The sequence below is a fragment of the Tauraco erythrolophus genome, chromosome 21, assembly GCF_009769465.1.
Source record: "Tauraco erythrolophus isolate bTauEry1 chromosome 21, bTauEry1.pri, whole genome shotgun sequence".
Taxonomy (NCBI): domain Eukaryota; kingdom Metazoa; phylum Chordata; class Aves; order Musophagiformes; family Musophagidae; genus Tauraco; species Tauraco erythrolophus.
In genome coordinates, this window is record NC_141485.1 from 7507956 (window position 1) to 7530315 (window position 22360).

General features: G+C 62.1%; 2 protein-coding genes across 3 annotated transcripts; one reads left to right on the forward strand and one right to left on the reverse strand.

Annotated features, from left to right (window-relative positions):
• The first annotated feature begins 1428 nt into the window (after window positions 1–1428).
• Window positions 1429–4728, forward strand: NSUN5 (NOP2/Sun RNA methyltransferase 5). The gene is made up of 10 exons (XM_086624549.1): window positions 1429–1521; window positions 1616–1738; window positions 1819–1993; window positions 2075–2183; window positions 2403–2541; window positions 2965–3080; window positions 3503–3681; window positions 3761–3965; window positions 4038–4190; window positions 4412–4728. Exons 1-10 carry the CDS (start codon window positions 1429–1431, stop codon window positions 4515–4517), a joined length of 1398 nt encoding a protein of 465 aa, XP_086480675.1. The 3' UTR covers window positions 4518–4728.
• Window positions 4729–6400: 1672 nt separating this feature from the next.
• Window positions 6401–18580, reverse strand: POM121 (POM121 transmembrane nucleoporin). Of its 2 annotated transcripts, XM_086624546.1 has the most exons (14): window positions 18318–18580; window positions 18018–18233; window positions 17501–17671; window positions 15599–15679; window positions 15116–15287; window positions 13945–14036; window positions 13019–13089; window positions 12189–12313; window positions 11686–11788; window positions 11497–11499; window positions 11197–11370; window positions 9146–10870; window positions 8278–8406; window positions 6401–8057 (listed from the first exon to the last, which is right to left on the reverse strand). In XM_086624546.1, the coding sequence occupies exons 1-14, from the start codon at window positions 18578–18580 to the stop codon at window positions 7963–7965; spliced, it is 3420 nt and encodes a 1139-aa protein (XP_086480672.1). In that variant the 3' UTR covers window positions 6401–7962. The 2 variants fall into 2 exon arrangements, with proteins under 2 accessions (XP_086480672.1, XP_086480671.1); XM_086624545.1 differs by lacking the exon at window positions 11497–11499 and having other exon boundaries at window positions 18018–18231; window positions 18325–18580.
• Window positions 18581–22360: the final 3780 nt, after the last annotated feature.

A 22360-nucleotide genomic window follows, 5' to 3' on the forward strand; every position in this document is an offset into this window, starting at 1 on the left:
GTGGGGAACCTCGGGCACTGCCCGTCGGGGTGGGACACTGCACCGCGGGCTGAGGCAGTGTGAGCAGAGCAGGGCTGGGCACCTGGATATCGCGGGCAGCCCTGCACGCCGCAGCTCTCCAACGGCCCCTCCCTGTGCCCACCGCCAGCTACCGATCCCAGTAACCGCAGAGAGTCACCTGGGACCTGTTTCTAGGGCTCGTCACCAAAATTCGCAACTGGCCCATGCCGACTGAGAGGCCAGGACACAAAACACACCATTACCAGGGTAAATATTTATTCCTGTGCACGAGGCGTCCCCATCAAACCATGGCACCCAGACATGGTCCTACACAGGGTCACCACTAAGGCCGACACCACGCTTTACTAACCACAGCAACACTTTGCACGACGACGGTATTTCCGCGGCGTTCCTGCTGCCTGTCTACTGATCCACGTCTCTGGAGCGCATCTTGCTCAAGTGACTGATCTACGATGCCCGACGATACCGGGAGGGTTTGGATGCTGGCGTTACCTCGGCTGTGCCGGGGTACCCTATATCCTTCATGGACAGCTCTAAGCTTCCCAGAAGCAAAGTCCTTCCTTCAAGGGCCAGGTCGTCCTTCAGCTGGTTTTACTTATCAGAGAATCACAGAATGGTTTGGGCTGAAAGGGACCTCAGAGATCATATAGTTCCATCCCCCCTGCCATGGGCAGGGACACCTTCCAATACAACAGGTTGCCCAAAGCCCCATCCAACCTGGCCTTGAACACTCCCAGGGATGGGGTATCTACAACTTCTCTGGGCAACCTGTTGTAGTGGAAGGTGTCCCTTCCCAACCAGTGCCTCACCACCCTCAGAGGGAAGAATTTCTTCCTGAAATCTAATCTAAATCTCCCCTCTTTCAATTTAAATCCATTGCCCCGTGTCCTGTCACTACACACCCTTGTCCAAAGCCCCTCTCCAGCTTTCCTGTAGCCCCTTTAGGTACTGGGAGGTGCTGGAAGGTCTCCCTGGAGCCTTCTCTTCTCCAGGCTGAACAGCCCCAACTCTCCCAGCCTGTCTCCATAGCAGAGGTGCTCCAGCCCTCGGATCATCTCCGTGACCTCCTCTGGCCCCGCTCCAGCAGCTCCATGTCCCCCTGATGCTGGGGCCCCCAGAGCTGAACGCAGCACGCCAGGGGGGCTCACGAGAGCAGAGAGGCACAATCCCCCCCCCCCGCCCTGCTGCCCGCGCTGCTTAAAACTCCCCCTCCCACCGCACCGCCGGCGCCGCCCGCACCCCGCGGGACGCCCGGCAGCCCCCCCCCGCAGCGGGCGGTCACGGGCCCGGCGGGCGGCGCCGCCTCCTTCCCCGTTCCGCCGCTCGCCCCCTGCCGGCCGGGAGGCCGCGCCGCCGGAAGTGGCGGCGGCGCACGCGGCTGGCGGGGGACGGAGGCCAGGCGGGGACATGGCGCTGTACAGCGCGGCCGCCGCCGTCCTGGAGGGGCTGGAGCGCGGCGACGGCGGCATCAAGACCCTGGTGTACAACAGCCGCTTCCCGGTGCGGGGGGCGCGGGGCCGGGGGCGCGGGGCCGGGGGGCTGGGCGAGGCGGGGAGGCGCGAGGGGGCGGCGGCGGCCCCTGACCGCCCCACAGCATGTCCGGCAGCTGTACGCGCTGGTGGCCGAGACCCTCCGCTACTCGCCGGTGCTGGAGAAGCTGCTGGCCGGCGCTGCGCTGCTGCAGGCCGAGAAGAAGCTGCCCCCGCAGCTGGCGAAGGTAAGCGGGGCCGGGGGCCGCCCCTCGGCGGCGGGGCGCGGCGCGGCGGGGCCGGGCTCACCCGCGCCTCCCCACCCCAGGTGCTGGTGTACGACCTGCTCTTCGGCAAGGGCCTGAAGTGCGGCGGCCGCTGGAAGTCGCTGGCCCGCCGGCACCGCGCCCGGCTGGAGGCCGAGCTGGCCCGTCTGAAGGTGCAGCGGAAGGTGAGCCGCAACGAGGATCTCCTGGCCCCGGCGCAGGCGGCCAGCCCCGGAGGTGAGTTGGCCTCGGGACCCGGTGGTCTTCCTGTGCCGGCGGCGGTGGTGGGTTGTGTCTGACCTGGCCGCGCTCCCCCAGCCTCCCAGGTGCCGCGCTACGTCCGAGTCAACACCCTGAAGACGTGTGTGGATGATGTGATTGACTTCTTCAAGCGCCAGGGCTACTCCTACCTGGGCAAGGCAGGCAGGTGAGCGTTCCTTCCGGCCATCCCGCCTTATCTGGGATGTCAGCGAGCGGCAAGGTGGGGGTCTCTGCCACTCCCCACTCTTATTTCGTGCCTCTCTGGGTGCTGCCTGGTGCCAGAGTGGAGAGGAGGCCTGGGACAAAGGGATTCTCTGCGTGGGCTCTGGTTTTGGGCATGGTGAAGCAGGACTCTGTGTTTGTTCTCCCTGTGCCTTGTGGGCAGTGTGGAAGAACTGAGGGCCCTCTCCGGGAAGAAATTCTTGTTGGATCTTCATCTCCCGGAGCTGCTGGTTTTCCCTCCGCAGACGGACTTCCACGACAACTTGCTATACACTTCAGGGCACATAATTCTGCAGGACAAGGTGGAGGAGCTGGGGAGCAGGAGGCTGCCGGGGTGGGAAAACCACTGACATGGGTGGAGGGTTGGCCCCTTCCTATGTTTCAAGGGCTGAGTTTTGGCTGGCTTTGCTTCAGCACTTGAGGTCTAAGTGGAAATTGTGAATGCAGCGTGCATTCCGCAGTTCCCCCGCGGCTTTGCTTCTGTAGCCACGGGATGAATTGCTTGGAACTGGGCTGTAAAAACGCCCTGTCGGGAGATGGGGACCAGCACCTGAGAGATACGTGGGGCTGTGGGCTGGGCAGAGGCTTCCAGTAGTGGGGGGTGGTAGTGGACTTGGCCCTGTGTTGCTGTGGCTGCCTGTGACCCCCCAGTGTCAGCCGTGCTCCGAGGAGGGGCCAGGGGTGCTTGCTGCGCCCACCTCTCACAGGAACTTACCCTCTTGCAGGCCAGTTGCCTCCCTGCCTTCCTTCTCAGCCCTGCTGCTGGCTCCCATGTCATTGATGCCTGCGCTGCCCCTGGGAACAAGACCAGCCACCTGGCCGCCATCCTGAAGAACAAGGGGTGAGTGCAGTATGTGTGCTGGGGGAGAGGGAAGGAGTGCAGGTGGCTCTGGTTGCCCCGAGCCCACAGAGAGTGCAAGGAGAAGGTGGCAGGAAGAGCTGCAGCCTGTTACCCTGCCCCACTGCCTCAGCCTGATGCCTGCTTCTCCCTAGGTGGGCTGGTGGCACTGGTAGTGCTGGGCATTGGAAGGGCCTGAGGGGACATGAAGTCACGTAGGGGCTCATTTCCCAGCCCCTCACCCCGCTCCCTGCCTGACACTGGCCCTGCTCAGTATCGCTCTGTGGGGGAGCAGCTCCCGAGCTCTGCCCACCCAGCAGACAGCTGGTGTTTGAGGCTGCTGCAGCAGCCTGCTGCTATCAGCACAGTTCCTGGGACCAGGCGGGATGTTCATGGCTCTCTTGGGTGCCGGGCTCTGCCTCCAGCCAGATCTTTGCCTTTGACGTGGACACCAAGCGCCTGGCCACCATGAACACCATGCTGATGCGGGCTGGAGTCACCAGCTTCCAGCTGGCCCAGCAGGACTTCCTGACCGTGGATCCCGGAGACCCCAAGTACAGCAGGGTGACCTATATCCTCCTTGACCCATCCTGCAGTGGCTCAGGTAACGCAGGGCACCGGCCGCCCCACCTGGAGCTGAGCTCGGTGCGTGGACCTCCGGGCAATGGCTGCTCTCCCCGCAGGGATGGTGAACCGGGTGCCGAGGGAGGAGGCTGGCCCCAGTGCCGAGCGGCTGCAGGCGCTGGCCGGCTTCCAGCGCAGGGTCTTGAGCCATGCCCTGAGCTTCCCGGCTCTCCGGCGCCTGGTCTACTCCACCTGCTCGCTGCACCAGGAGGAGAATGAGGATGTGGTACACGCCGTGCTGCAGGAGCAGGGTGCTGCTTTCAGGTGCGCCAGGCGTGGGGGGATGCAGTGCGGGGTCCTGCGGGGCTCAGCACTGACCCTTGTCCCATGCCACAGGCTGGTGAACACCTTCCCTTCCTGGCCCTGCCGAGGACTCGCTGCCTTCCCTGGGGCCGAGTGCTGCCTCCGCGCCTCTCCCGCAGACACGCTCACCCACGGCTTCTTTGTGGCTGTCCTAGAGCGGCACGGGGAAGGGGCTGCTGCCCCCAGGTGAGAGGAGAGCCTGGGGGGCTCTGTCTGCCTCCAGCAGCCTCTGGGGAAGACTGTGGCCGGGTTTGGGGGCTGCTGGGGCACCCAGAGAGAGGGTGTTGCCTTCCTGGCGTGAGGAGGAAGGAAGATAGAGGGACCTGGCTGTAGCTGATGCAGGAGGAGAGGGCAGGAGCTGCAGTACTGGTGTGAGCGGGGGCTCAGCCTGTCGCTCTTGTCCACAGCTCCCTGCCAGCAGCAGCTGAGGAGAACCCGCAGCACAGAGAAGGACCGGAGCCAGGAGCAGCTCCCAAGAAGAGGAAGAGGAAAAAGCAGCGGGTGAAGGAGTGAAATAACATTTTTAGGACTGCACAGTGTCCAGCTGGGGCTGGTGGGGAACGCTCCTCTGCTGCTGCCTGAACAACAGCGGCACCTCTGAACACAAGTAAAGCTTTGTGCCAGCTGCAGCCATGGTATAATTCTCTTACTCTCTGCTCCCCTGGGATCAAGTGCCAACCCCTGGAACCACCCTGTAGCCAGGGAGGGGGAACTGCTCACCCAGGGCTGGCCCTCACAGCCAGCCCCCAGCAGAAGGTTTGCCCTGCCCTCCCCCCCCCCCCAGAGCCAGACCTGGGCTGGAGCAGCCTTGGGAAGTCTGCAAACAGCACCAGTGTTCAGCACAACTCCCCTTTCTGCACCGCGCAGGGCTGGAGTGCTCCAGCTGGATTAAGGGTGTTATTTTACCATGTTTCCCACCACCCCAAAAAATCCTTACCCCAGCCTGATGCAGGGTTTCAGAAAATCCTTCGACTGTAGGAATTAAACAGATTAAAATTTCTCTCTCTTCCCTGTCTTTTCCAGCGTGTTTGTGCAGCCTTGTGCTGAAACTGCCACTGCTCATAGTACAGGCAAAGGGGGGTGGAAAAGTGAAGAAATAATATTCTCCATGCACCTGTCTTTGAACAGGGGAGTGAAAACACACACGCTGGAGGGTGTTGGAAAGCAGTGCCCTGTACAGCACCAGCAATGCCTGGCCCTGCTCGGGCTCAGGAACCAAACACAGGCAAGGCAGATATGAACACAGTCTTTTTATTTTTAAACAGGAACGTAAGAAGCAAGGAAAAAAACTTGAACATTCACACTAAAATCCTCATCAGCCACACTAGGAATGATCCAAGTCTTCAGTTTGAGTTAAAATCCAGCCTCCCCTGGCCACGTACGGCAGCCCAGGCACAAGGGTCTCTCCCAGCAGGGTCTGCGTGGCAGGGAAGGGACAGAGCCTGGCTCCTTGCAGCACTGGGCACTTGGGACCCACATCAGGCAGCCACATGGTGGGCAGCTACGTGGGGGGCAGCCCCAACAGGCAGTGCTCTCCAGGGAGCCCTCACCTTGTCCCCTGCTCGTCCCCATCTCTCTCTGCCGCATGGCTCGTGCTGGCGCTGACCTGGCCAAACCCCAGCCCTGGCTCCTTCAGCCCTGGAGCTGCTGCCCTGCCTCATGCCACTGCCACCCGTGAGGGCTGGTGAGCAGTCACTCTCCTGGCTCAGCACCCTGCCCGGGGCAGAGGAAGGAATGGGCAGGGCTGGCGCTCGCCTGCACTAACCCCTTTTCAGCCACTTTCTCAAATCCCAAGGACATGCTTGCCCAGGCCGGCTCCTCTGGCGCAGCTGCCCTGCTCTAACAGCCCACTGCACCCCTCGGCCATGCCACAGGGGAAGGGTAGAAAAGCCCCTGCCAGCAGCGGCAGCAGGTGCCTGCCTGCACGCCCCCACTTGCCAAGGGGCTGTGTCCCTTCTGTGCCGCACAGAGCCCGCTCACCTGCCCTCCTTCCGCCTGCTGGGAGAGATGCCTTGTTGCTGGCAGACAATAAAACCACTCGTCACCGTAACGTGCAAGAGCTCCTGCTCCTCAGAGAAAGAATTAAAAAAAAAAAGTTTAATTACATCCACATACATCACATTTTAAAATCAAGGAGATGTCAGAGGCCGGGAGGAGCGCACAGCAGCGGAGCCCGCGGGATGTAGCTGCCTTTCCCCGGCACAGCTAGTTCCTGCGGGCAGAGCCAGGGCACGGGCCGGCTCCTCACCGGGCACAGCTAAACACTACGACAGCGCTGCGGGGGCTGGCAACCTCACTGAACCAAGCTTGAAGGAATTTGAAGGCAATTTAGCTTAAATATAAAAATAAATTTTTATTTTGTTAAAAAAAGTTTAAATATTTGTGACTTTTTTTTCTTTTTTTTTTTTTTTTTAATTTAGACTTCGGCAGACACACACACTCACACGGCTCGGAGAGTAAAAAACCCGGCAGCAAAGCACTCCTGGAAGTGGTGGGGAGTGCACGGACAGGGGTGCCCGTCCCTCGCCCGGGGCAGGGTGGGGGGCAGCTCTCGGGTGATCCCTGGCTCTGGCAGTCTCTTCCCGTAGGAGCTGCCAGGCAGGAGACGGGCCCCACTCCTGGCAGGATGGGAACAGGGGAGGCAGCACCGTAGCTCCTGGGAGCTCGTAAAACCCAAAAGGGGATGAGCTAAAAAATAAAAACAATTTGGATTTGGAGAGGTGGAGAGGGGTGAGGGAACCCATCCGCTCTGGCCTCCTTCCATTACTGGCTCCAGAGCACCCCGAGGTGGGGAAGGGGCACCAGGAGAGAGGAGACGGGGCGGGGAGAGACTGCCAAGGGCTGGAGCACCCGCGACTGGGGTCCGGGCCCTGTCCCCCCCATGCCGGCTGCCTGCCTTTCCGTCACGACGACGAAGGGACAACTCCCCCAGCACGAGTAGCCACGCAGTGATGCTACTGTCAACACCCAATTAGCCAGGGCGCGTCCCCCACAAGGGACAAGGCGCCCCCCCAAAAAAAGAAAACTCCAAACAGCAAATCCGGCATAACCAACATGCCGCCACGCACACGGTTCAATCCTTCCTCCAAACTCGATTCAATGAGCGCACTGAAACGGGAGCACGAATAAAGCAAAAAACAGAGGGGGCTTTACACGAGCAGGGCGGGGGGAGCCCGCAGCCTGGCGGGGGGCTGCTCAGCAGCGGGAGAGGGGTAGGGGACCCCCAACCCCACCCCACACCTCCAGCTGAGGTCCCGGGCTACAGCACATCCTCAGCTGGAGTTCCGATGGGAGATTAAGTCACAGCGAGGGGGTCCGTCACTCAGCTGCAGAAGCCGGGCTGATCACCCCCGGCACCGAGATGCCCGCGCCAGGCTGGCACTAACCCCGGCTCGTGTTCTGCAGGGACGGCAAGAAAGCAGAGCCCTCCGGAGGGAGCGCGTTCACCAGGCCACGGGATGAAACGAAGGGGAAAGATTTCGGGACCAGGTGAAGACAGCATCCCTCAGCAGCCTGGAACCGTGGCCGGCAGCAACACAGTGCGTCTCCAGCCGGGCTTCGGGCAGGAACGTGCGGCTCTGCCGGCTGCAGGGCAGGGGCTGGCTGTCGGGGCGCTGGGGAGGAGGGCACGGGGACAGCTAGAAGCAGCAAATGAGGACAAAACGTACATGTTATGAAACATGACAAAATAAGGTGAGGGAGGAAACGCTGTGGATATGTACAGAGGTTCATCCAGCCTTGGCTGTGGAACTGTTCAAGTAAGAGTTTGGTTTATCCTGTCCCACCCCAGCCACTGCCACCCAGCACGGTCTCCGGCTGGGATCAGAGATGGGGGCCTGGCCCCGACACCACTGGAGACCCACCATGGAGACCCACTCTAGACCGGAGCCCCTCACACACGTGCTGGCGCAGGGCGTCCTCGTGCAGGCTGACGGCAGGGGCCCAGCAGCACCAGAGGTTACTTTTTGCGGGTGTGCTGTCTCCGTGCCTGCAGCCGCTGGCGAGCACCCGTCTTGGATCCTGCCCCGATGGAAAAGGCAGGAGTGGACGAACCTGGAAGCAGAAAGGTCACTCAGGTCCCTGCAGCCTCGCTCAGAGCTGGCATGGGGATAGCGTAATCCCTGTCCCAGGGGGAATGGATGGTTTTGCCTCCCCCAGAGCCCAGCAGATGCCACCTGAGCCACTCCCAGCCTGGCCCTTGTGTCATCCCCAGCCCGAGGGCACAACATGACCCACCAACTCCCCAAGGCTGAAGCACTGACTCTGTCCTTACCGAAGGAAGCGCCGACTCCTCCGAAGCCCGAGGCAGGAGTGCTGGGTGTCCCGAAGGAAAGGCTACTGCTTCCACTCCCCACTGCTCCCGGGACAGGTGTGCTCTGCCCAAAGGCGGGTGCAGGAGTTCCTGGAAAGCAACGAACCACGGTAAGTCAGGGTCGGCAAAGGAGGCGGAGCCTGGCCTTGGGGAGCCAGCAGTGCCCGCAGGAGGCACAGATCTCCCTCTGGGTGCTGAGGCACCGCAGTTCCCTGGGACCAGCCTCTTTGCCCGAGAAGCCCTTTTAATGCAAGAAGTTGTTCTCATCGTAATCCCTGGACTCTCCTGCCAGCCGGGCAGCATGGGAGGATTTGTAGGCCAGGGAGGAACAAAGGCCTCTGTCTTTCTAGATCAATAGCTGCTCAGCATGTGGGTTTCAGCTCCGTGGGAGGTGAAACAGCCCAGCAAAGGTGCAAAGCAGTAGGGAAAGCCTCAGAGAGCAAGAAGTGAATGCAATCACTGGCTGGCAGTGTTTCTACTTGCCAGGAAGCTTCAGATTGCTTTTAAGCACTGGCAAGACCTTGGCTTCTTCAGGGCACCTGGCTGGGCTCAGCACTCACGCGGAGCCAGGGAGGTGGCACATTCAGAGGGGCCAAGGAGCAGCAGACTCCAGGACTTAAGGGTTCCTCTCCACCGCCAAGGGCTGGGAACCCAGACAGTGAGTAATGGAAGCACCTTTCCATCGCATGGCAAGGCTCTGCACAGCACGAGCACCAGACCCTCCAGGGCTGCTGAGCCCCAGGAGCTCAGCAAGGTCCGGTAGGAAAGCTGCTGCCTAAATCTAGCCCTCCCCTTCACCCTGCAAGAAGGCCCGTCCACCCCAGCTCACCTCCGAACACGGGCTTGTTGTCGGGCGTGCTGGGCACGGTGAAGGCGAAGGGCGTGCTCTGGTTCTGCGCACCCAGCGCACTCTGCGTCAGGGAAGAGCCAAACGGTGCTGCTGCCGGGGCTGCCGTGCTCTGCCCAGCCCCAAAGCTGAACGCCACGGCAGGGGAGCCGCTGCCCAGGGCGGGCGTGCCAATCCCAAAGGCGCTGGCCGAGGGGCCCGGTTGGGCGCTTGCCCCGAAGGTGAAAGGAGAAGGGGTGGTGCCGAAGACAGCGGTGCCGGTGCTGCTGGTTGGGGTCTGGGTGGTGGAACCGAAGCCGGCGGTGGTGGAGGTGGCTGTCCCGAAAGAGAAGATGGATGTGGTGGTTCCGAACGCCGCCTGGGTGCTGCTGGTGCCGAAGGAGCCCTGGGCGCTGGCTGTGCCAAAGGCTGGCTGAGCGCCACTGCCGAAGGCCGGCTGAGCTGCGGACTGGGCTGCGGGGGCTCCGAAACTGAACGGGGGGCCAAAGCTGACGGGGCCGGCAGCGGGCTTGCTGGTGGGTGGCTGGCTCTGCCCAGCACCAGCGCTGAAGGCGGGCTGACTCGCTGCGCTGGCATACGGCGGTGGCGGCTTCGCGCTTGCGCTGAAGGAACTGCCAAAAGCTGAACCAGAGGAGCCAAATGTCAGCGTCACGTGGCCTGTGGTGGCTGGGGTAGAAGATGTCAGTGCAGTGCCCCCAAATATGCTAAAGCCCACAGTGGTGGTAGGAGCTGTTAAGTTTGAAGGTGCTTGGCCAAAGGCAGGGCCTCCTGGGACACTGGTGGTAGCAGTGACCGTGGCTGGAGGTGGCTTCCCGAACTGGAACACAGGCCCTGGGGTGGCAAAGCTGGTCTCTGTGCTGGGAGCTGAGCTGGCCGGGCCGCTGAAGAGGAATGGCTGCGATGTGCTGGTGGACGTGGCAGCGGTGACAGTCAGGCTGGCGGCAGGGCCGGTGGAGGTGGGTGGGTTGAGTCCAAAGCTGAAGACAGGTTTAATGGTGGCATCTGTGGAGGAACTCTGCGTGGTGGCAGTCATAGCTGCAGTGGTGAAAATGACATTAGGGAGACTCGTAAATCCTGCCAGGGTAGTCATGGAGGCTGCTGGCAGATCTGTGGCCGAGGCCGGCTGTGGTGTTGGTTTGAAGGTGAAAGGGGAGACCTTCGCTGGAGAAGAAGCTGCAGTGACGCTGCCGAAGATGGGCTTGAACATGGTGGTGGTGGAAGACGTCGAAGAAGGGCCTGAGCTCGCAGGCACGGTGACCGAGGCAGAGACAACAGCTGTACAGGGTGCTGTGCTTTCGCTTTTCGGCAAAGCGCCAAAGATGGGTTTGAAGACGGGGGTTGTGGTGGGCCCAGCAGTGGTCGCAGTGGGCACAGCAGCGGTTGTGGTGGGCACAGCAGCGGTCGTGGTTGTTGCCAGCTGGCTGGCAGGAGGGGTGTTCAGCATCCCGAAAAGGATGCTCGGCTTTGGAAAAGAGGGAGGCTTACTGGGGGTCTGGCCCAGCTCTGTGAATGCCGGAGATGCCAGGCTGTTGGGGGTCTGCGCCCCTAAGGCGAGGGGGGCAGTAGGGGCAGGCGTGCTCAACACGGGCACAGGCTTGGTGTCGGCAGAGGTGGCAGGCAGAGAACTCGACTCCAGCGATACAGCAGGAGCGGGCAGCTGTGCGGCTGATGAAGGAGGCTGGGATGCTACTGCAGCTCCAGTGGAGTCTGGGAAGGAGAAGAGAGGGTAATTAGGGACAGGGGTTCACCTACAGACAGACAGCCATTCTGCCAGGCAGCCACCCCGCTGCTGCAAAGGCTCCTGGAGCACCTCCTGCCTCTACCAGACAGACCCAGCTCTCCACGCTACCACAGCTCCCAAGAGGACCACAGGCTCAGTGTCCCCAGTCACCCCCCTCAAGACCTGCCTGCCAGCGGAGCATTTGAACAGGGAGTTTTGCCAGCTGTCTCCCACAGAGGCAACACAGAGCTCCTGCTGTGCCTGCCTGGCTCTGCCACAGTCCCGCTCTGCCAACAACCCTCCTCTTCCTCACCTGCTGGCACAGGCACAGCCTGGCTGCTCTGCATCTTCTTCAGGCTGTCCAAGAGCAAGTTGGTGCTGGCCGGGACAGGAGCTGTTGAGGTAGGCACAGGCGCCGGGGAGGTCACAGCGAACGCCAGCGGACTGGACACGGGTGTAGTCTCTGCAGTGGTGCTGGGGACCGCATCTACGGGGAAGGAGGAAGCAATCAGGATCTGCGACTTGCTGTAGGGGACTACCCCTTAGCGGAGCTTCCCCAGCGGGTAGGGAAACTGCACAAACATCCCACAGCTCTGGCTCTGAGGAACTTCACCCACTGCTCTGGGGCATGAGCTCTCCTGAGCCTGAAGGCAGCAAGAGGATCCCCAAACCTGAGGACCAGGCAGGACTGGCCCAGAAGCTCCCCCAGCCTGTGCTACATGGACACCCCACTGGCTCGCCCACCCCAGCCCTGGGGTTTCTACTCCTTGCCACCTCCTCTGCGTTCCCAGTCTGCCCTTACCAGTCTTATCCTCCAAGAATTTGTTTATCCACTGCCACGCTGCCTTCTTCTCCGCGTCCAGGTCCTCCGCCGTGATGGAGTAGCCCAGCTGAGGTGGCGGGGGCTGCCAAGAGAGAGCAGCAGCTTAGCTCCTTCTCAGGGAAGCCAGCAGAGCCTCTCTGAAGGTGTGGTGAAGGCTGGCCGTCGCAAGACCCGTGAAGCAGGTGGTTCTGCCACAGCACGCTACCGCGGAGCTCCGATCCCCATTCGTTTTGGTCCCCGGCTTGGCGCTGAGGGCACGGCAGGCCTTCCCCAGGCCATTACCTGGTCCGGCAGCAGGCAGCACAATCACGCGCAGCCCACCAGACACTGGGGCTGGGGATAGCGTCACTTCCCACTCGGCCAAGGACGGGGCCTCCTTCCTGAGGGCAGGCAGGTCAGTCTCCCCCCAGCCCTGCAGAAATTGCAGTGAGCACATTCTATCGCCAGAGGAGGGCAAAAGGGGCTGCGAGACAGCGACGTACCAGCGCCAGCGGTTCCGCCAGGTTAGGCGTCAGCAACTGGATCTTCCGCCTGCGCGTCCCACTGCTCTGCGACGTGGACTGCGGGCTCGGGGAATTCCGCCTCTTCCGCACCGGCGTCTCCACCGCTACAGAAGGAGACAAGTCAGGACCAGCTGCGGGCAGAGGTGTCTGCCTTGTACCAGTGGGGTTGTCCCTTCTGACTCCTCTCCGGATGACCCATCTCAGAGGGCAAAGGCAGGGGCATGACGTTAAGCTGATGGCAAGGCTGTGATGCCCTGGAAAAGTAACTGGCTGCCACACATCCTGGGGGAGTCTGTTACAAGACTCTGCTGGGGCTCTGCAGTGCAGCAGCCCTGTCTCAACTCCACGGATGGTCCTTGCACACTGCCTACCCGAACCACAAACCACGCAAACTGCTATCTGTAGTTGGACCAATCTGTGATGGACACAAAAGATTTCCTCTCCGTTTTAGTGCTGGAATAAGCTCAGCCTTGAATTTGATCAAGGTGCTACTTGTATCACAGCAGATCTTGCCCCAAGGCTGACGCCTGGACCCATGCTGGCCTGGGGGGCTGGTGCTCCTCCTTGCAGGCCAGCTCCCACACATGTGCTAGCACACCGATGCAGTCACCACCCCTTGCTCATCACCTGGAAACCCCTTTAGGGCAGTCGCTGAGGGCAGCAGAAGTGCCACTGCCTCGGGGCCAGCACGTTCCCAGTTTCCAGGTGACATCTCAAACCAATCCCACCTGCAGACCTCAGCGTACCTCCTGTCCCGCTGCTTCCTAGCATCCAAGCCCGGCACAGAGGTGGGGCCCACCTACACTCACCTTTCTCTGTTTGCAGCTCCTTGTCTGATTTTGCTGGAGTGGAGGTGTTGGAGCGATGTAACTCCTCTTCCCTGTAAAAGCAGGAGAGAGCCAGTTAGTGTCAATCCCAAGGTTGGCCTTGTCCCAAGGAGCAGGACAAGACCAAACACGCTAAGGACTTCCACCAGCATCCCCGGTGTGTTTCTTTGCCTCCACCAAACAAGAGACCTCAGGACAACAGCCCTGCCCTCACTGCACCAGCCTGAAAGCAGCTCTAGGCAGAGGAGCTGCTCCCCTCCCCAGACCCCAGCTCGGTTGGGCTGCTGAGCCCACGAACCCTCCGCAGCACCAGTCGGCCTCAGGGCGGCATCCGGGGGTCCCGGACGGGAGCCGCTGCCCCTCACAGGTCCCACCCTATTGCCAGGGTGGGCGGTTGTGTCCATTTTAGTTCTGACATAAGTTCAAGGCCTTCTCTGAGATGGGAGAGAGGAGAACAAGGACCGGTGCTCCAAAGCAGGCACTAAGACATGACCCTTCCGTAGCTCCCGTGAGTTGACTTTGAGGAGATGGCAAAAATCGGGGCCCATCCCTTCTCAATGTTTCAGCCGCTCGAGCAGCCCACGCCACACCAATGCCACGTGGCAACGTCGCCTCCACAGCAATCTCAAATCTAAGTCTCTAGCCCGGCCCAGGAACAGGGCAGGGGTGGTGCAGGTCAGTGCTGCCGCCAGGACTGCGGTGCAACGAGGCAACAGGAAGGCAAACCGACACAACAAGGAGATGTCCACACTGGGGGGTGAACCAGCAGCCACGTCCCAGAAGGGGGTCTGGACTGTCCCGGTTCTGGTGGAGAGTGGGACTGGGGCACCAGGGCAGCTGGAAAGGCGGCTGCTCTCCTCCTGTCTGCTGCTGACGAGCAGCTGCTCGCCAGCCGAGTGGCTAGTTACCTGGCTTTCTTGAGAGGCCGCTCCGGCGTCTGGGAGCGGGAAGACGCTGGGCTGGACAGTGAGGACACGCTCACGCCACTTCTCTTCCTCAGCTGGAACGCAAAGAGAGACCAGCAGTAACTCAGTACTGGGCTGACAGGGAGCACAGCCTCCCATCCTCCTGCTCGCCTGCAGGTTAGATGCCATCTCACAGAGCTGTGGCTAGCGGGCCCAGAGCCTGTCTTGCTTCATCATTCCTTAACTCCTCTCCACATCCAGTGGAGCGCAAAATCTGGCCACTCAAAACCGAACGCGCTCTGGAAGCAAACAGCCTCCAGGCTCTTTACAGCCTGGCCAAGAGGACAAGGAGGGAGGATGTTGCTGGTCAGACGCCAGCTCTTGCCTTCATGTGGCACGGGCAGAGGCTGCCCAGCTGCCTCAGACACCCTCACGTGTGCAGGGCTGCTCTGGCAGGAGCAGGCCATCTCCTCGCCAGAAGCTCAGAGTGGACAGATCCCATCTCATGGATTTTGAACTCGCCCCAGCCAGAAGAAACCTTTCCTCACCAATATATCCTGGGGGAAACCTCTCCCCACATAGACTGCACAGCTCCGTAACCCATGACTATGTCCCTCCGCCACACCCACAAACCTGCCCCAGGATGTAAGCAGTGTTTTATTACAGCTCAGCAGCTGCTGAGGGGACCTGAGTCAAAGCAGGAACACACGGCTCCTACACTTGCTGACTCCAGTTGAAAAGATGGCAGTGCAGCAAAGTGATTTTTTTTTTTTTTCCTTTTTCTTTTTCCTTCCACCTGGATCTAGCCTCCCTGGCAGACTGGCCAAGGCTCAGCAGGGAGGGGAAAACTGCCTCCTTCTTGCTTTGGTGTAAGACTAGCACTGCAGCAGGACAGCTCAGCCTGGAGACTCCCCCGGCACCGTGCACCGAAGGACGAGTAACATGGCTGCCTGCTGCTGCCGGCCCAGCAGCCTGCCTGACCCGCGAGGAGATGAAACTGCCCCACGAGCCGTGCTGCAGGCTCCCCGTGGCACTTGCTGCCAGGCACCCAGCGACACCGCACCCTCCTTACGAGCCCAAGGTTGGAGTTACATGGGGCGATGCCAGAAGAGGGATCCCAGCTGCTCTACACCATGCTGGGCTCCGGCACTGCCTTCAGCAGGGTGTTTCCTACCTGTGAGAGGCCACAGCTGGAGCTGTAGGAGCTGGAGATGACATTGTGGCTGGAGCTGGGGATCCCGGCAGTGTAGGTATTGTTCAGGGAGCTGATGGAAGAGGTGCGTGACCTCTTGTTTGAACAGTCATCTGGACAGTGTGAGACAAGGCTCCTCTTCAGAGAGCCAGGCCTGGAGGAGGTTAAGGAAGATATGATGAGCTCCCCATCACTCTGCCCACAGGTCCTTTAAATGCAGGGTGGGTGTAGAAAAGCAACCCTGCTCTTTCTCACAGCGCAGGGCTTGGAAATAACCTCGGCAGTGGCACAGCCCTTACGGCCACCGGCCTGCACTCACGGTGACACACCGAAGGCACAGTCATGGCCTCTCTTGCTCTCCCCCAAAGCGGGGCTCTACAAGCAAAAGTCAAGCACCTTTTTCAGAGCCCGCAGGCTTTTGGACCCCTCCTCCCAGCAGCTGCTTTTGGCCTGATGGACACTTACTTGGGTATGAGAGAGGCGGGGGCACCGTTGGTTACCAGTGGCTCAAACGCTGACTGCCCACTTCCACTGCTATCATGGCGCCTGCGGGAGAGAGGGCAGAAGCCTGTGGTGGTGTGGAGGCAGCACCAACAGTGGATGCACTCCCAGCCTCAGGAGAAGATCCCTTCTAGGCGAGCTTGGCACTGGGAAAGCACAAACCCTGCTTCTTTCTTGCCACCCAATACCCCAGAAGTATTCCCCATCCGCATCCCGCTACAGATTTTCTCTTCGTCTGGTCCTGTACTGACTCTCACCCCAGCTGCCTCCTCCCAAGCACCAGCAGCTCTAGCAGCTGCCTGCTGGGCAAAGGAGTTTTGATGTAAAAAAAAAAAAAAATCTTTGCTTGAATCCATTATTCTAAGCCAAAATACTTTGAAGAGACTCAGCAGCTCATTTCTGGAACAGACCTGAGCTCTGAAGCTTCTATCTCCAACCTCTTCCTAACCAGTGCCCTGGACTGTTTGAGTCAGAAACTGAATCCCCCTTCCCACAAGGATTCAGTGCAGATCCGAAGTCTGAAAGTCTTAAAGCAAATCCTGCTGTGAAGCAGAGCTGGAGGTGCACATGCGATCCAGCGTTCTCCAGCTGATGCAGGCTCCCTTCTGCCCTCAAAGGTCACGCGATTTTCTGCCTACAAGCATTCTTCATGCTTGCCAGGCTCATAAATGCCTTCACAATTGGCTTTCGTGGCAAAGCTGGGCATTGGCACGTTAAAAAAACAGAATAAAGAAAAAAACCAAGCCGATCCTGTCTGTGCACCCATCCTGTTGTCATCCTGCTTAGCTCTTGTGAGGCTTGGATTCACCAAGCCGAGGCAAGGACTCAGAAACTTTGCAGAGGGAAATCCAGCGATGGAGCAGAGGATGGTGTGTCCTGCCACAGCAGGAAGGCGGCCGGTGGCTCCCTGCAAGCGGCCACTCATCCCGCTGCGCTCTCAGGGCCACCTCTACCAGCAGCCCCAGCACAGCACACAGGGCAAAGCGCCCAGGCACCGCCCGAGCTGCTCTTCCACAGTCTCCCAGTTCCCCTGCTTGAGCCCAGGCAGACAGCCCCGAGGCAAACGGCCTCCACGCACACAAGCGGGAAGGACGAAAAACAGGAAGGGAGAACGGCGAGGCAGGGCTGTGCCCAGGTGCTTAGAAAGGCTTCGGCAGACCTCAGCATCCAGGATTTATGCCTTGTCCTTCCCAGAGCGCTGGCAAAGACATTGCACCTTCGTTTCTTGAGCTGGAAACCGCTGACCTTGACTAACAAAAGCAGAAAACAGCCTCTCTTGTTTACTCTTGTGTTTTTATCTCCTATTGCTAGCTACAGCGCACAAAGAAAGCGCCTAGATCCTATTAAACCATGAAACTTCCACCTGGGGCTGTAAGACTTGGGAATCCCACCTCTCCTAGAAGACTGGGACTGAGTGAAGGATAGAGATGATGAGCCTAGAGCAGATACCAGCATTTCCCACCATGTCTCCCCAGTCTGCAAACCCCCATGATGACAGAAGCTGCTTCCCTGTCAGGGAAGCCTGACAAGCTTCCCCAACCCACATCCCAGCCTCTCCCAACCCCAGCAATGCAGGGGAACATGCCTGACCCTCGAGCTTGCCCAGGCAAAAACCTAAACCACATCCCTTTGACCTCAAGGACGAAAGAAGTCTTGGAGGACTTTCTGACACAGCCCAGAGGGCCAGGCGATGGGGTGTGCTTCCTCTCTGCGGTTCAATTCCCACAGCACTTTTCCAACCCACACTCCTGGTTGCACTGGGCTCCACGTGCTCTGGGACACATCCCATTTGTCACCACTGAAGCACCACCTCCATTTACAACCTTCCCAACATGCCAGCAGTGACCTGTGCAGCCAACTCATTACCTTCTCTTGCTCTCCTGATCGTTCCCAAAAGCCTGGTCCTCCTCCTCCTCCTCCTGCTGCTCCACAGCCCTCTTCCTGCTCTTACTGATGGCACTCAGCACAGTCTCTCTTGCACATGGGTCCGGCCTGCTGTTGGCCGGGGAGGCCACAGGCGAGACCAGCTGCTCCAGGCTGTGAGGCAAAGCAAAGCGAGGTGTTAGGCAAGCTGGGACCCCCAGCACGAGATCCCCCAGCTCAGTGCCCTGGTGCCCCCGTGGAAGGGGGAGCGGGCTCTCCCGTGCAGCATCTCCAGGGATCGCACAATCCTCCCCGCAGCGCAGCATCACTCAGGATGGGGACGGAGCAGTCACTGCCAGGCCGGGGGCAGCACGCTGACCCCGGGGCACTGCTCCGGGCACCGCAACCAGCTACGGGCCTCATCACCGGCTTCCCCGGCTCAGTGCCATGACGGTGAAGTTCCTTCGGAGCTGCCCACGCGCGAGGCGAAGCGGGGTCCGGTCCCCGCTCCCATACTCACACTGGAGAGCGGCCCAGGCCGGTGGCCAGCGAGGGGATCCTCACGGCGCTGGGTCTGCCGAGCTGAGCGGGCCGGCGAGCCAAGGGCGCGTTCCTGAGCGGGTAGCCCTGCCAGCGGGCGGCGAGCAGGCCGACCGGCAGGGTGCTTGGAGCCGGCGGCAGCGGGTACCGGTGGCGCGCGGCCTGCGGCGGGCAGCGCCGGGCGGCCGGCGGGGCCCTGCGGAGACAGAGGGGTCAGCGCCGCCGGGGCGCGGGGCTCCCCCCCGCCCGCCCTCCCGCCCGCTTTCCCCCCCGCGCTCACCCGAGACGGCGCCGCGGGGCCCTCGCGGACCGGCCCGAGGCGGCGGCCGGGCTGCCGTTGGCGGCGGTTTTGCCGGGCGGGCGCGGCGCGGGCGGGCCGGGCCGCATCGAGTACCAGGCCCCCGCCGCGCCCAGCGCCGCCGCGCCCACCAGCCCGGCCTGCAGCAGCAGGCACGCCAGGGCCAGCGCCAGGGCCAGCGCCGCCGTCAGCGCCGCCGCGCCCGGCCGCCCCCAGCGCCCCGCGCCCGGCCCGCCCCCCGCCATCGCCGCCGAGCCGGGCCGCGCCGCGCGGAGCCGAGCCGAGCCGCCCGCCAGCCGCGGCCGCCCGGCATGCACTGCGCGGGCCGGGGCGGGGCTTGGCGGGGTGGGCGGTGCCAGCCCATCCCGTCGCGCCTCATCCCCGGGCCCCGCCCCTGGCCACGCCCCCTGCGTGTCTCCACCCCGGCCCCGTGTTCGGTCCCACCCGCCGCCCCCCGCCCCAGCCCTGACCCGTGTCCCCGATCCCGACCAGTGTCTCCCGCGTCCCTCATCCCAACCAGTGTCCCCCCGCGTCTGCCCATCCCAACCAGTATCCCCCCGTGTCCCCTATCCCGACCAATGTCCCTCATCCCAACCAGTATCCCCCACGTCCCCCATCCCGACCAGTGTCCCCCGTGTCCGCCCATCCCGACCAGTGTCCCTCCGCATCCCCCATCCTCGACCAGTGTCCCCCATCTTCACCCCCGTGTTGCTGTCCCAGCCATGCGCCCGTGGCCTTGCTCTGGCCCCTGGGTCTCCCCCATGCCAACCGCTGTGTCCTCCTGTCCCCAGCCCCCTCTCCCCTCATGCCTCCTCCACCCAGGTTGCCTTTTCCTCATCCCCACCCAAAACCAGTGTCCTCCTTGACACCCCAATCCCCACGCACCCCCTCTCTCGATCCCTAGGTCCCTGTCTCCATCCTGTTCCCTACAACCCCCTGCACCATTCCAGCCTGTGCCCTCCTATGCCAGCCCCTATGGTCACCCACGTGTCCCCACACGCATCCACCTGACCCCATCCCTGGCCACACGGGACCCAACGCTGCTGGCACCCATGGGCACATGGTCCCAGTCCAGCACCTGCCTGCTCCCGCCTGTCCCTGGTCATCACTGGGTGCCAGCTCCTGTCGCCCTATCCGAGCTGAAGGGTGCCGCCACCACCAGCCTGCTCAGCAGGGCTGTGTTGGGACCATGGGAAGGACGCTCTGGCCGGCTGCGCTGCTGGGTCCCCAGGTAACATGGGTGTCTGGGGCAGTGCTGCCTGCCCTGCGGCCCGCTCTGCTGCCCACCAGCCCTTCTCCATGTCCTGCAGAGCAGGGGACCATGGCATGGACCATGGCGAACACAGCTGTGAGGACAGAGCATGGCTGTCACGGGACTTTCTGCAGCCCAGGGGGGCCGGGTGGCCCTGGCAGGGCCCTGAGTGGGAGGCTGGGTGCTGCCCAGGGCAGGAGGGCACCCAGGGAGTGGGATGTCCTGCTGCAGCATCATGCCTGGCAGGGGACATTCCCCTGAGCACCTCCCTGCCCATGGCACCCACAAGCCACCCAGCAGCAGGACCCCCACACCACGGCCCTGCCAGGGTGAGCTGGCAGCAGAGCTGGGGAGGGCAGGGCAGTCTGCACGGTCCCCCACTGCAGCTTCACCCCCTAGGAAGGGAGCGGGGTGGGGAGGAGGCCAAAGCCACCACTGAGCAGGGACCAAGGCCGGGTCCCCTCCCAAGGAACAACAGAGGGGATGTGCAGGGTGGCCCTGGGGACAGAGCTGGGAAGGGGACGTCATTGCCAGGACACCACCCAGATCACCTCGACAGCATCTCCCCAAGTTATTTTTTGGGGGGGGTCTGAGCACACCCATCAGGGCAGAGCCCTGGGATCCCCCCAGTGACACAGTTCCCCTGCCAAGCACCCCGGAGCCGGCGGGGCTGGGCTGAAGGCTTTATTGAAAAATCGAAAACACACGACGTAGTAATTATTATTATACAATGAAAAAAAAAAAAATCAACCCAACCTGCAGCAGAGGGGCACCCCCGCTGTCCCCGTCACCCGCCGCCAGTGCCGGGGACCATATGGGGGACGGTCCCCCCGCCGCGCCAGCGCCTGGCCAAAATACAGAAAGGAGAATTGGTTTTGGCCGAGAGCGGTGCCGCTGCCTGGAGCCCCCGCCACCACCGTGACCCCCTCGCCGCCCCCCGGCCCCGACCCAGCCTGGAGGCCTGAGGTAGTTGGGGGTACCCCGCGCAGGCAAGATTCACCCTCTCCCCCAAAAGAGCGGGGAGGGTTTTGGGGCTCCCTGTGTCCTGCAGCAACAGGATGGTTGGTATTGCATCCGGAGGGGAGCCGGCACAGCGTACAGCCACGGCAGGGCATGGGGAGGCAGTGGGAGCCCTGGGGGGGGACACCCCAAAATCCCCAAGAGGTCCCGAGCAGGCTGGGGGCACAGAGCAGGCGTGTTGGGAGCAGGGCGGGCTGGGGCACACGGGGACACCAGGTCCCTGCCCAGCGGATGGTTCCGCTCTCCTGTGCGTAGGGGGCGGTAGCCCTGAGGCCACGGTGATGGTCTGGCTGGGCAGAGGTCTCAGGTGGGTCCCGCTGCTCTGAGTGCCAGCCAAGAGCTGACAGATGTCACTGGGAGAGCACGCGGCGACAGCTCAGACGCACCAGGTGATGCCACCACTTCCTAAAGGAAGAAAGGCCAAATCCTGCACCCTCAGCACCTTGAGGGGGCTGGTCTGGGTGTCTCTTCCCTGGGAAGTGGCAGCCGCCTGAAGGCAGGGTGCAGGCAGCCAAGCTGCCAGGCTGGGAGGACACCCTGGCCCCATGATGGGCACCAGCAGGACCACGGGTGCAGCTGTGGCGGATGGTGACATCGCTGGGGGCAGCCTGATGCCACCGTCCCCACTACAGCAAGATGAGCCAGGAGGCCCAGAGCTGGCGGACAGCCCCCTGCCCACCGAGCCCCCTGCTCCAAGGCACGATGGTTCTCCAGTTGTGCCAGCCCCGCAGCCACCCTTACCAACACTGGCACCAATCTCTTGTGCACCAAAGAGGGTGGCAAGGACACGGGGGTGGCACCAGCCCAGAGTGAGCGACCATGGCTTTGGGGTGCTCTGGTTTTGGGGCACCCTGGCTGCCCCCTGAACCTTCTGTACTGCTGCCCTAGAGCCACCCCATGTCCCCGGGAGCTGGTGGCTTGTGCAGTGGCACCGTGGTTGCCCAAACCCGTGCCCAGCACCTTGTGGAGGGTTTATTGCTGGCATGAACACAGTGATCTGTCGGGGCAGGGCAGCCCAGCTCCAGGGGCGGGGGTTGCATTTTGGGCACCCAGAACGAGGGGGCAGGAGCTCACAGCAGCATCCCTCCCGCTGTCCGACCCACTCCCTCCTTACCCCCGTCTGCTCCCGACACTGCTGCCGGCACCCCAGTCTCACCAGCCGGCTCATCCCATGGGAATGCTCCCTCCCACCCTGCAGCAGCCAAAGGCACTCGGTGCCCCCACTGGAGGGCACACCTAGCACCAAGCCCAGCAGCACCCCAAAAGCTGGCTCCTGACTCGGCGGCACCCCCAGGACCCTTGGCACCGCAGCAGGGTCCTTTGCAGGGGAAGATGTTTGTGCCGAGCCAGGGACCGGGTTAAGGCTGGAGAAGCAGCGAGAGGCGAAAGAAACCCGTCCACTCTCGCTCAGCCAGAGCCGGCTCAAAAAGTCCCCAAAATCTGTGCAAAAACAAAACTAAAGGGTTAAAGACCCCCCCCGGGGACACCCCCCCCCAGACCCCAAGCAGCTCTAATAAATACACGTGCGGTTTGCGGCTGGCACCGGGCCGGCGAGCCCTCGCTCCCGGGGTCTCGTCAGGCGGCTCTCGGTGCTCCGGCGCTGGAGGCGACTCTTGGCGGGGGGGACACGGAGGACGTGTGCTTTGGGATGGCTTTTGCACCGGTTTATCGTGGATCTTCCCAAAAGGCTGCACCAAGCTGGGTCCCTGCCCGCCATCGGGGTGTCCCGTGCGGGCTGCTTCTGCCGCGGCCG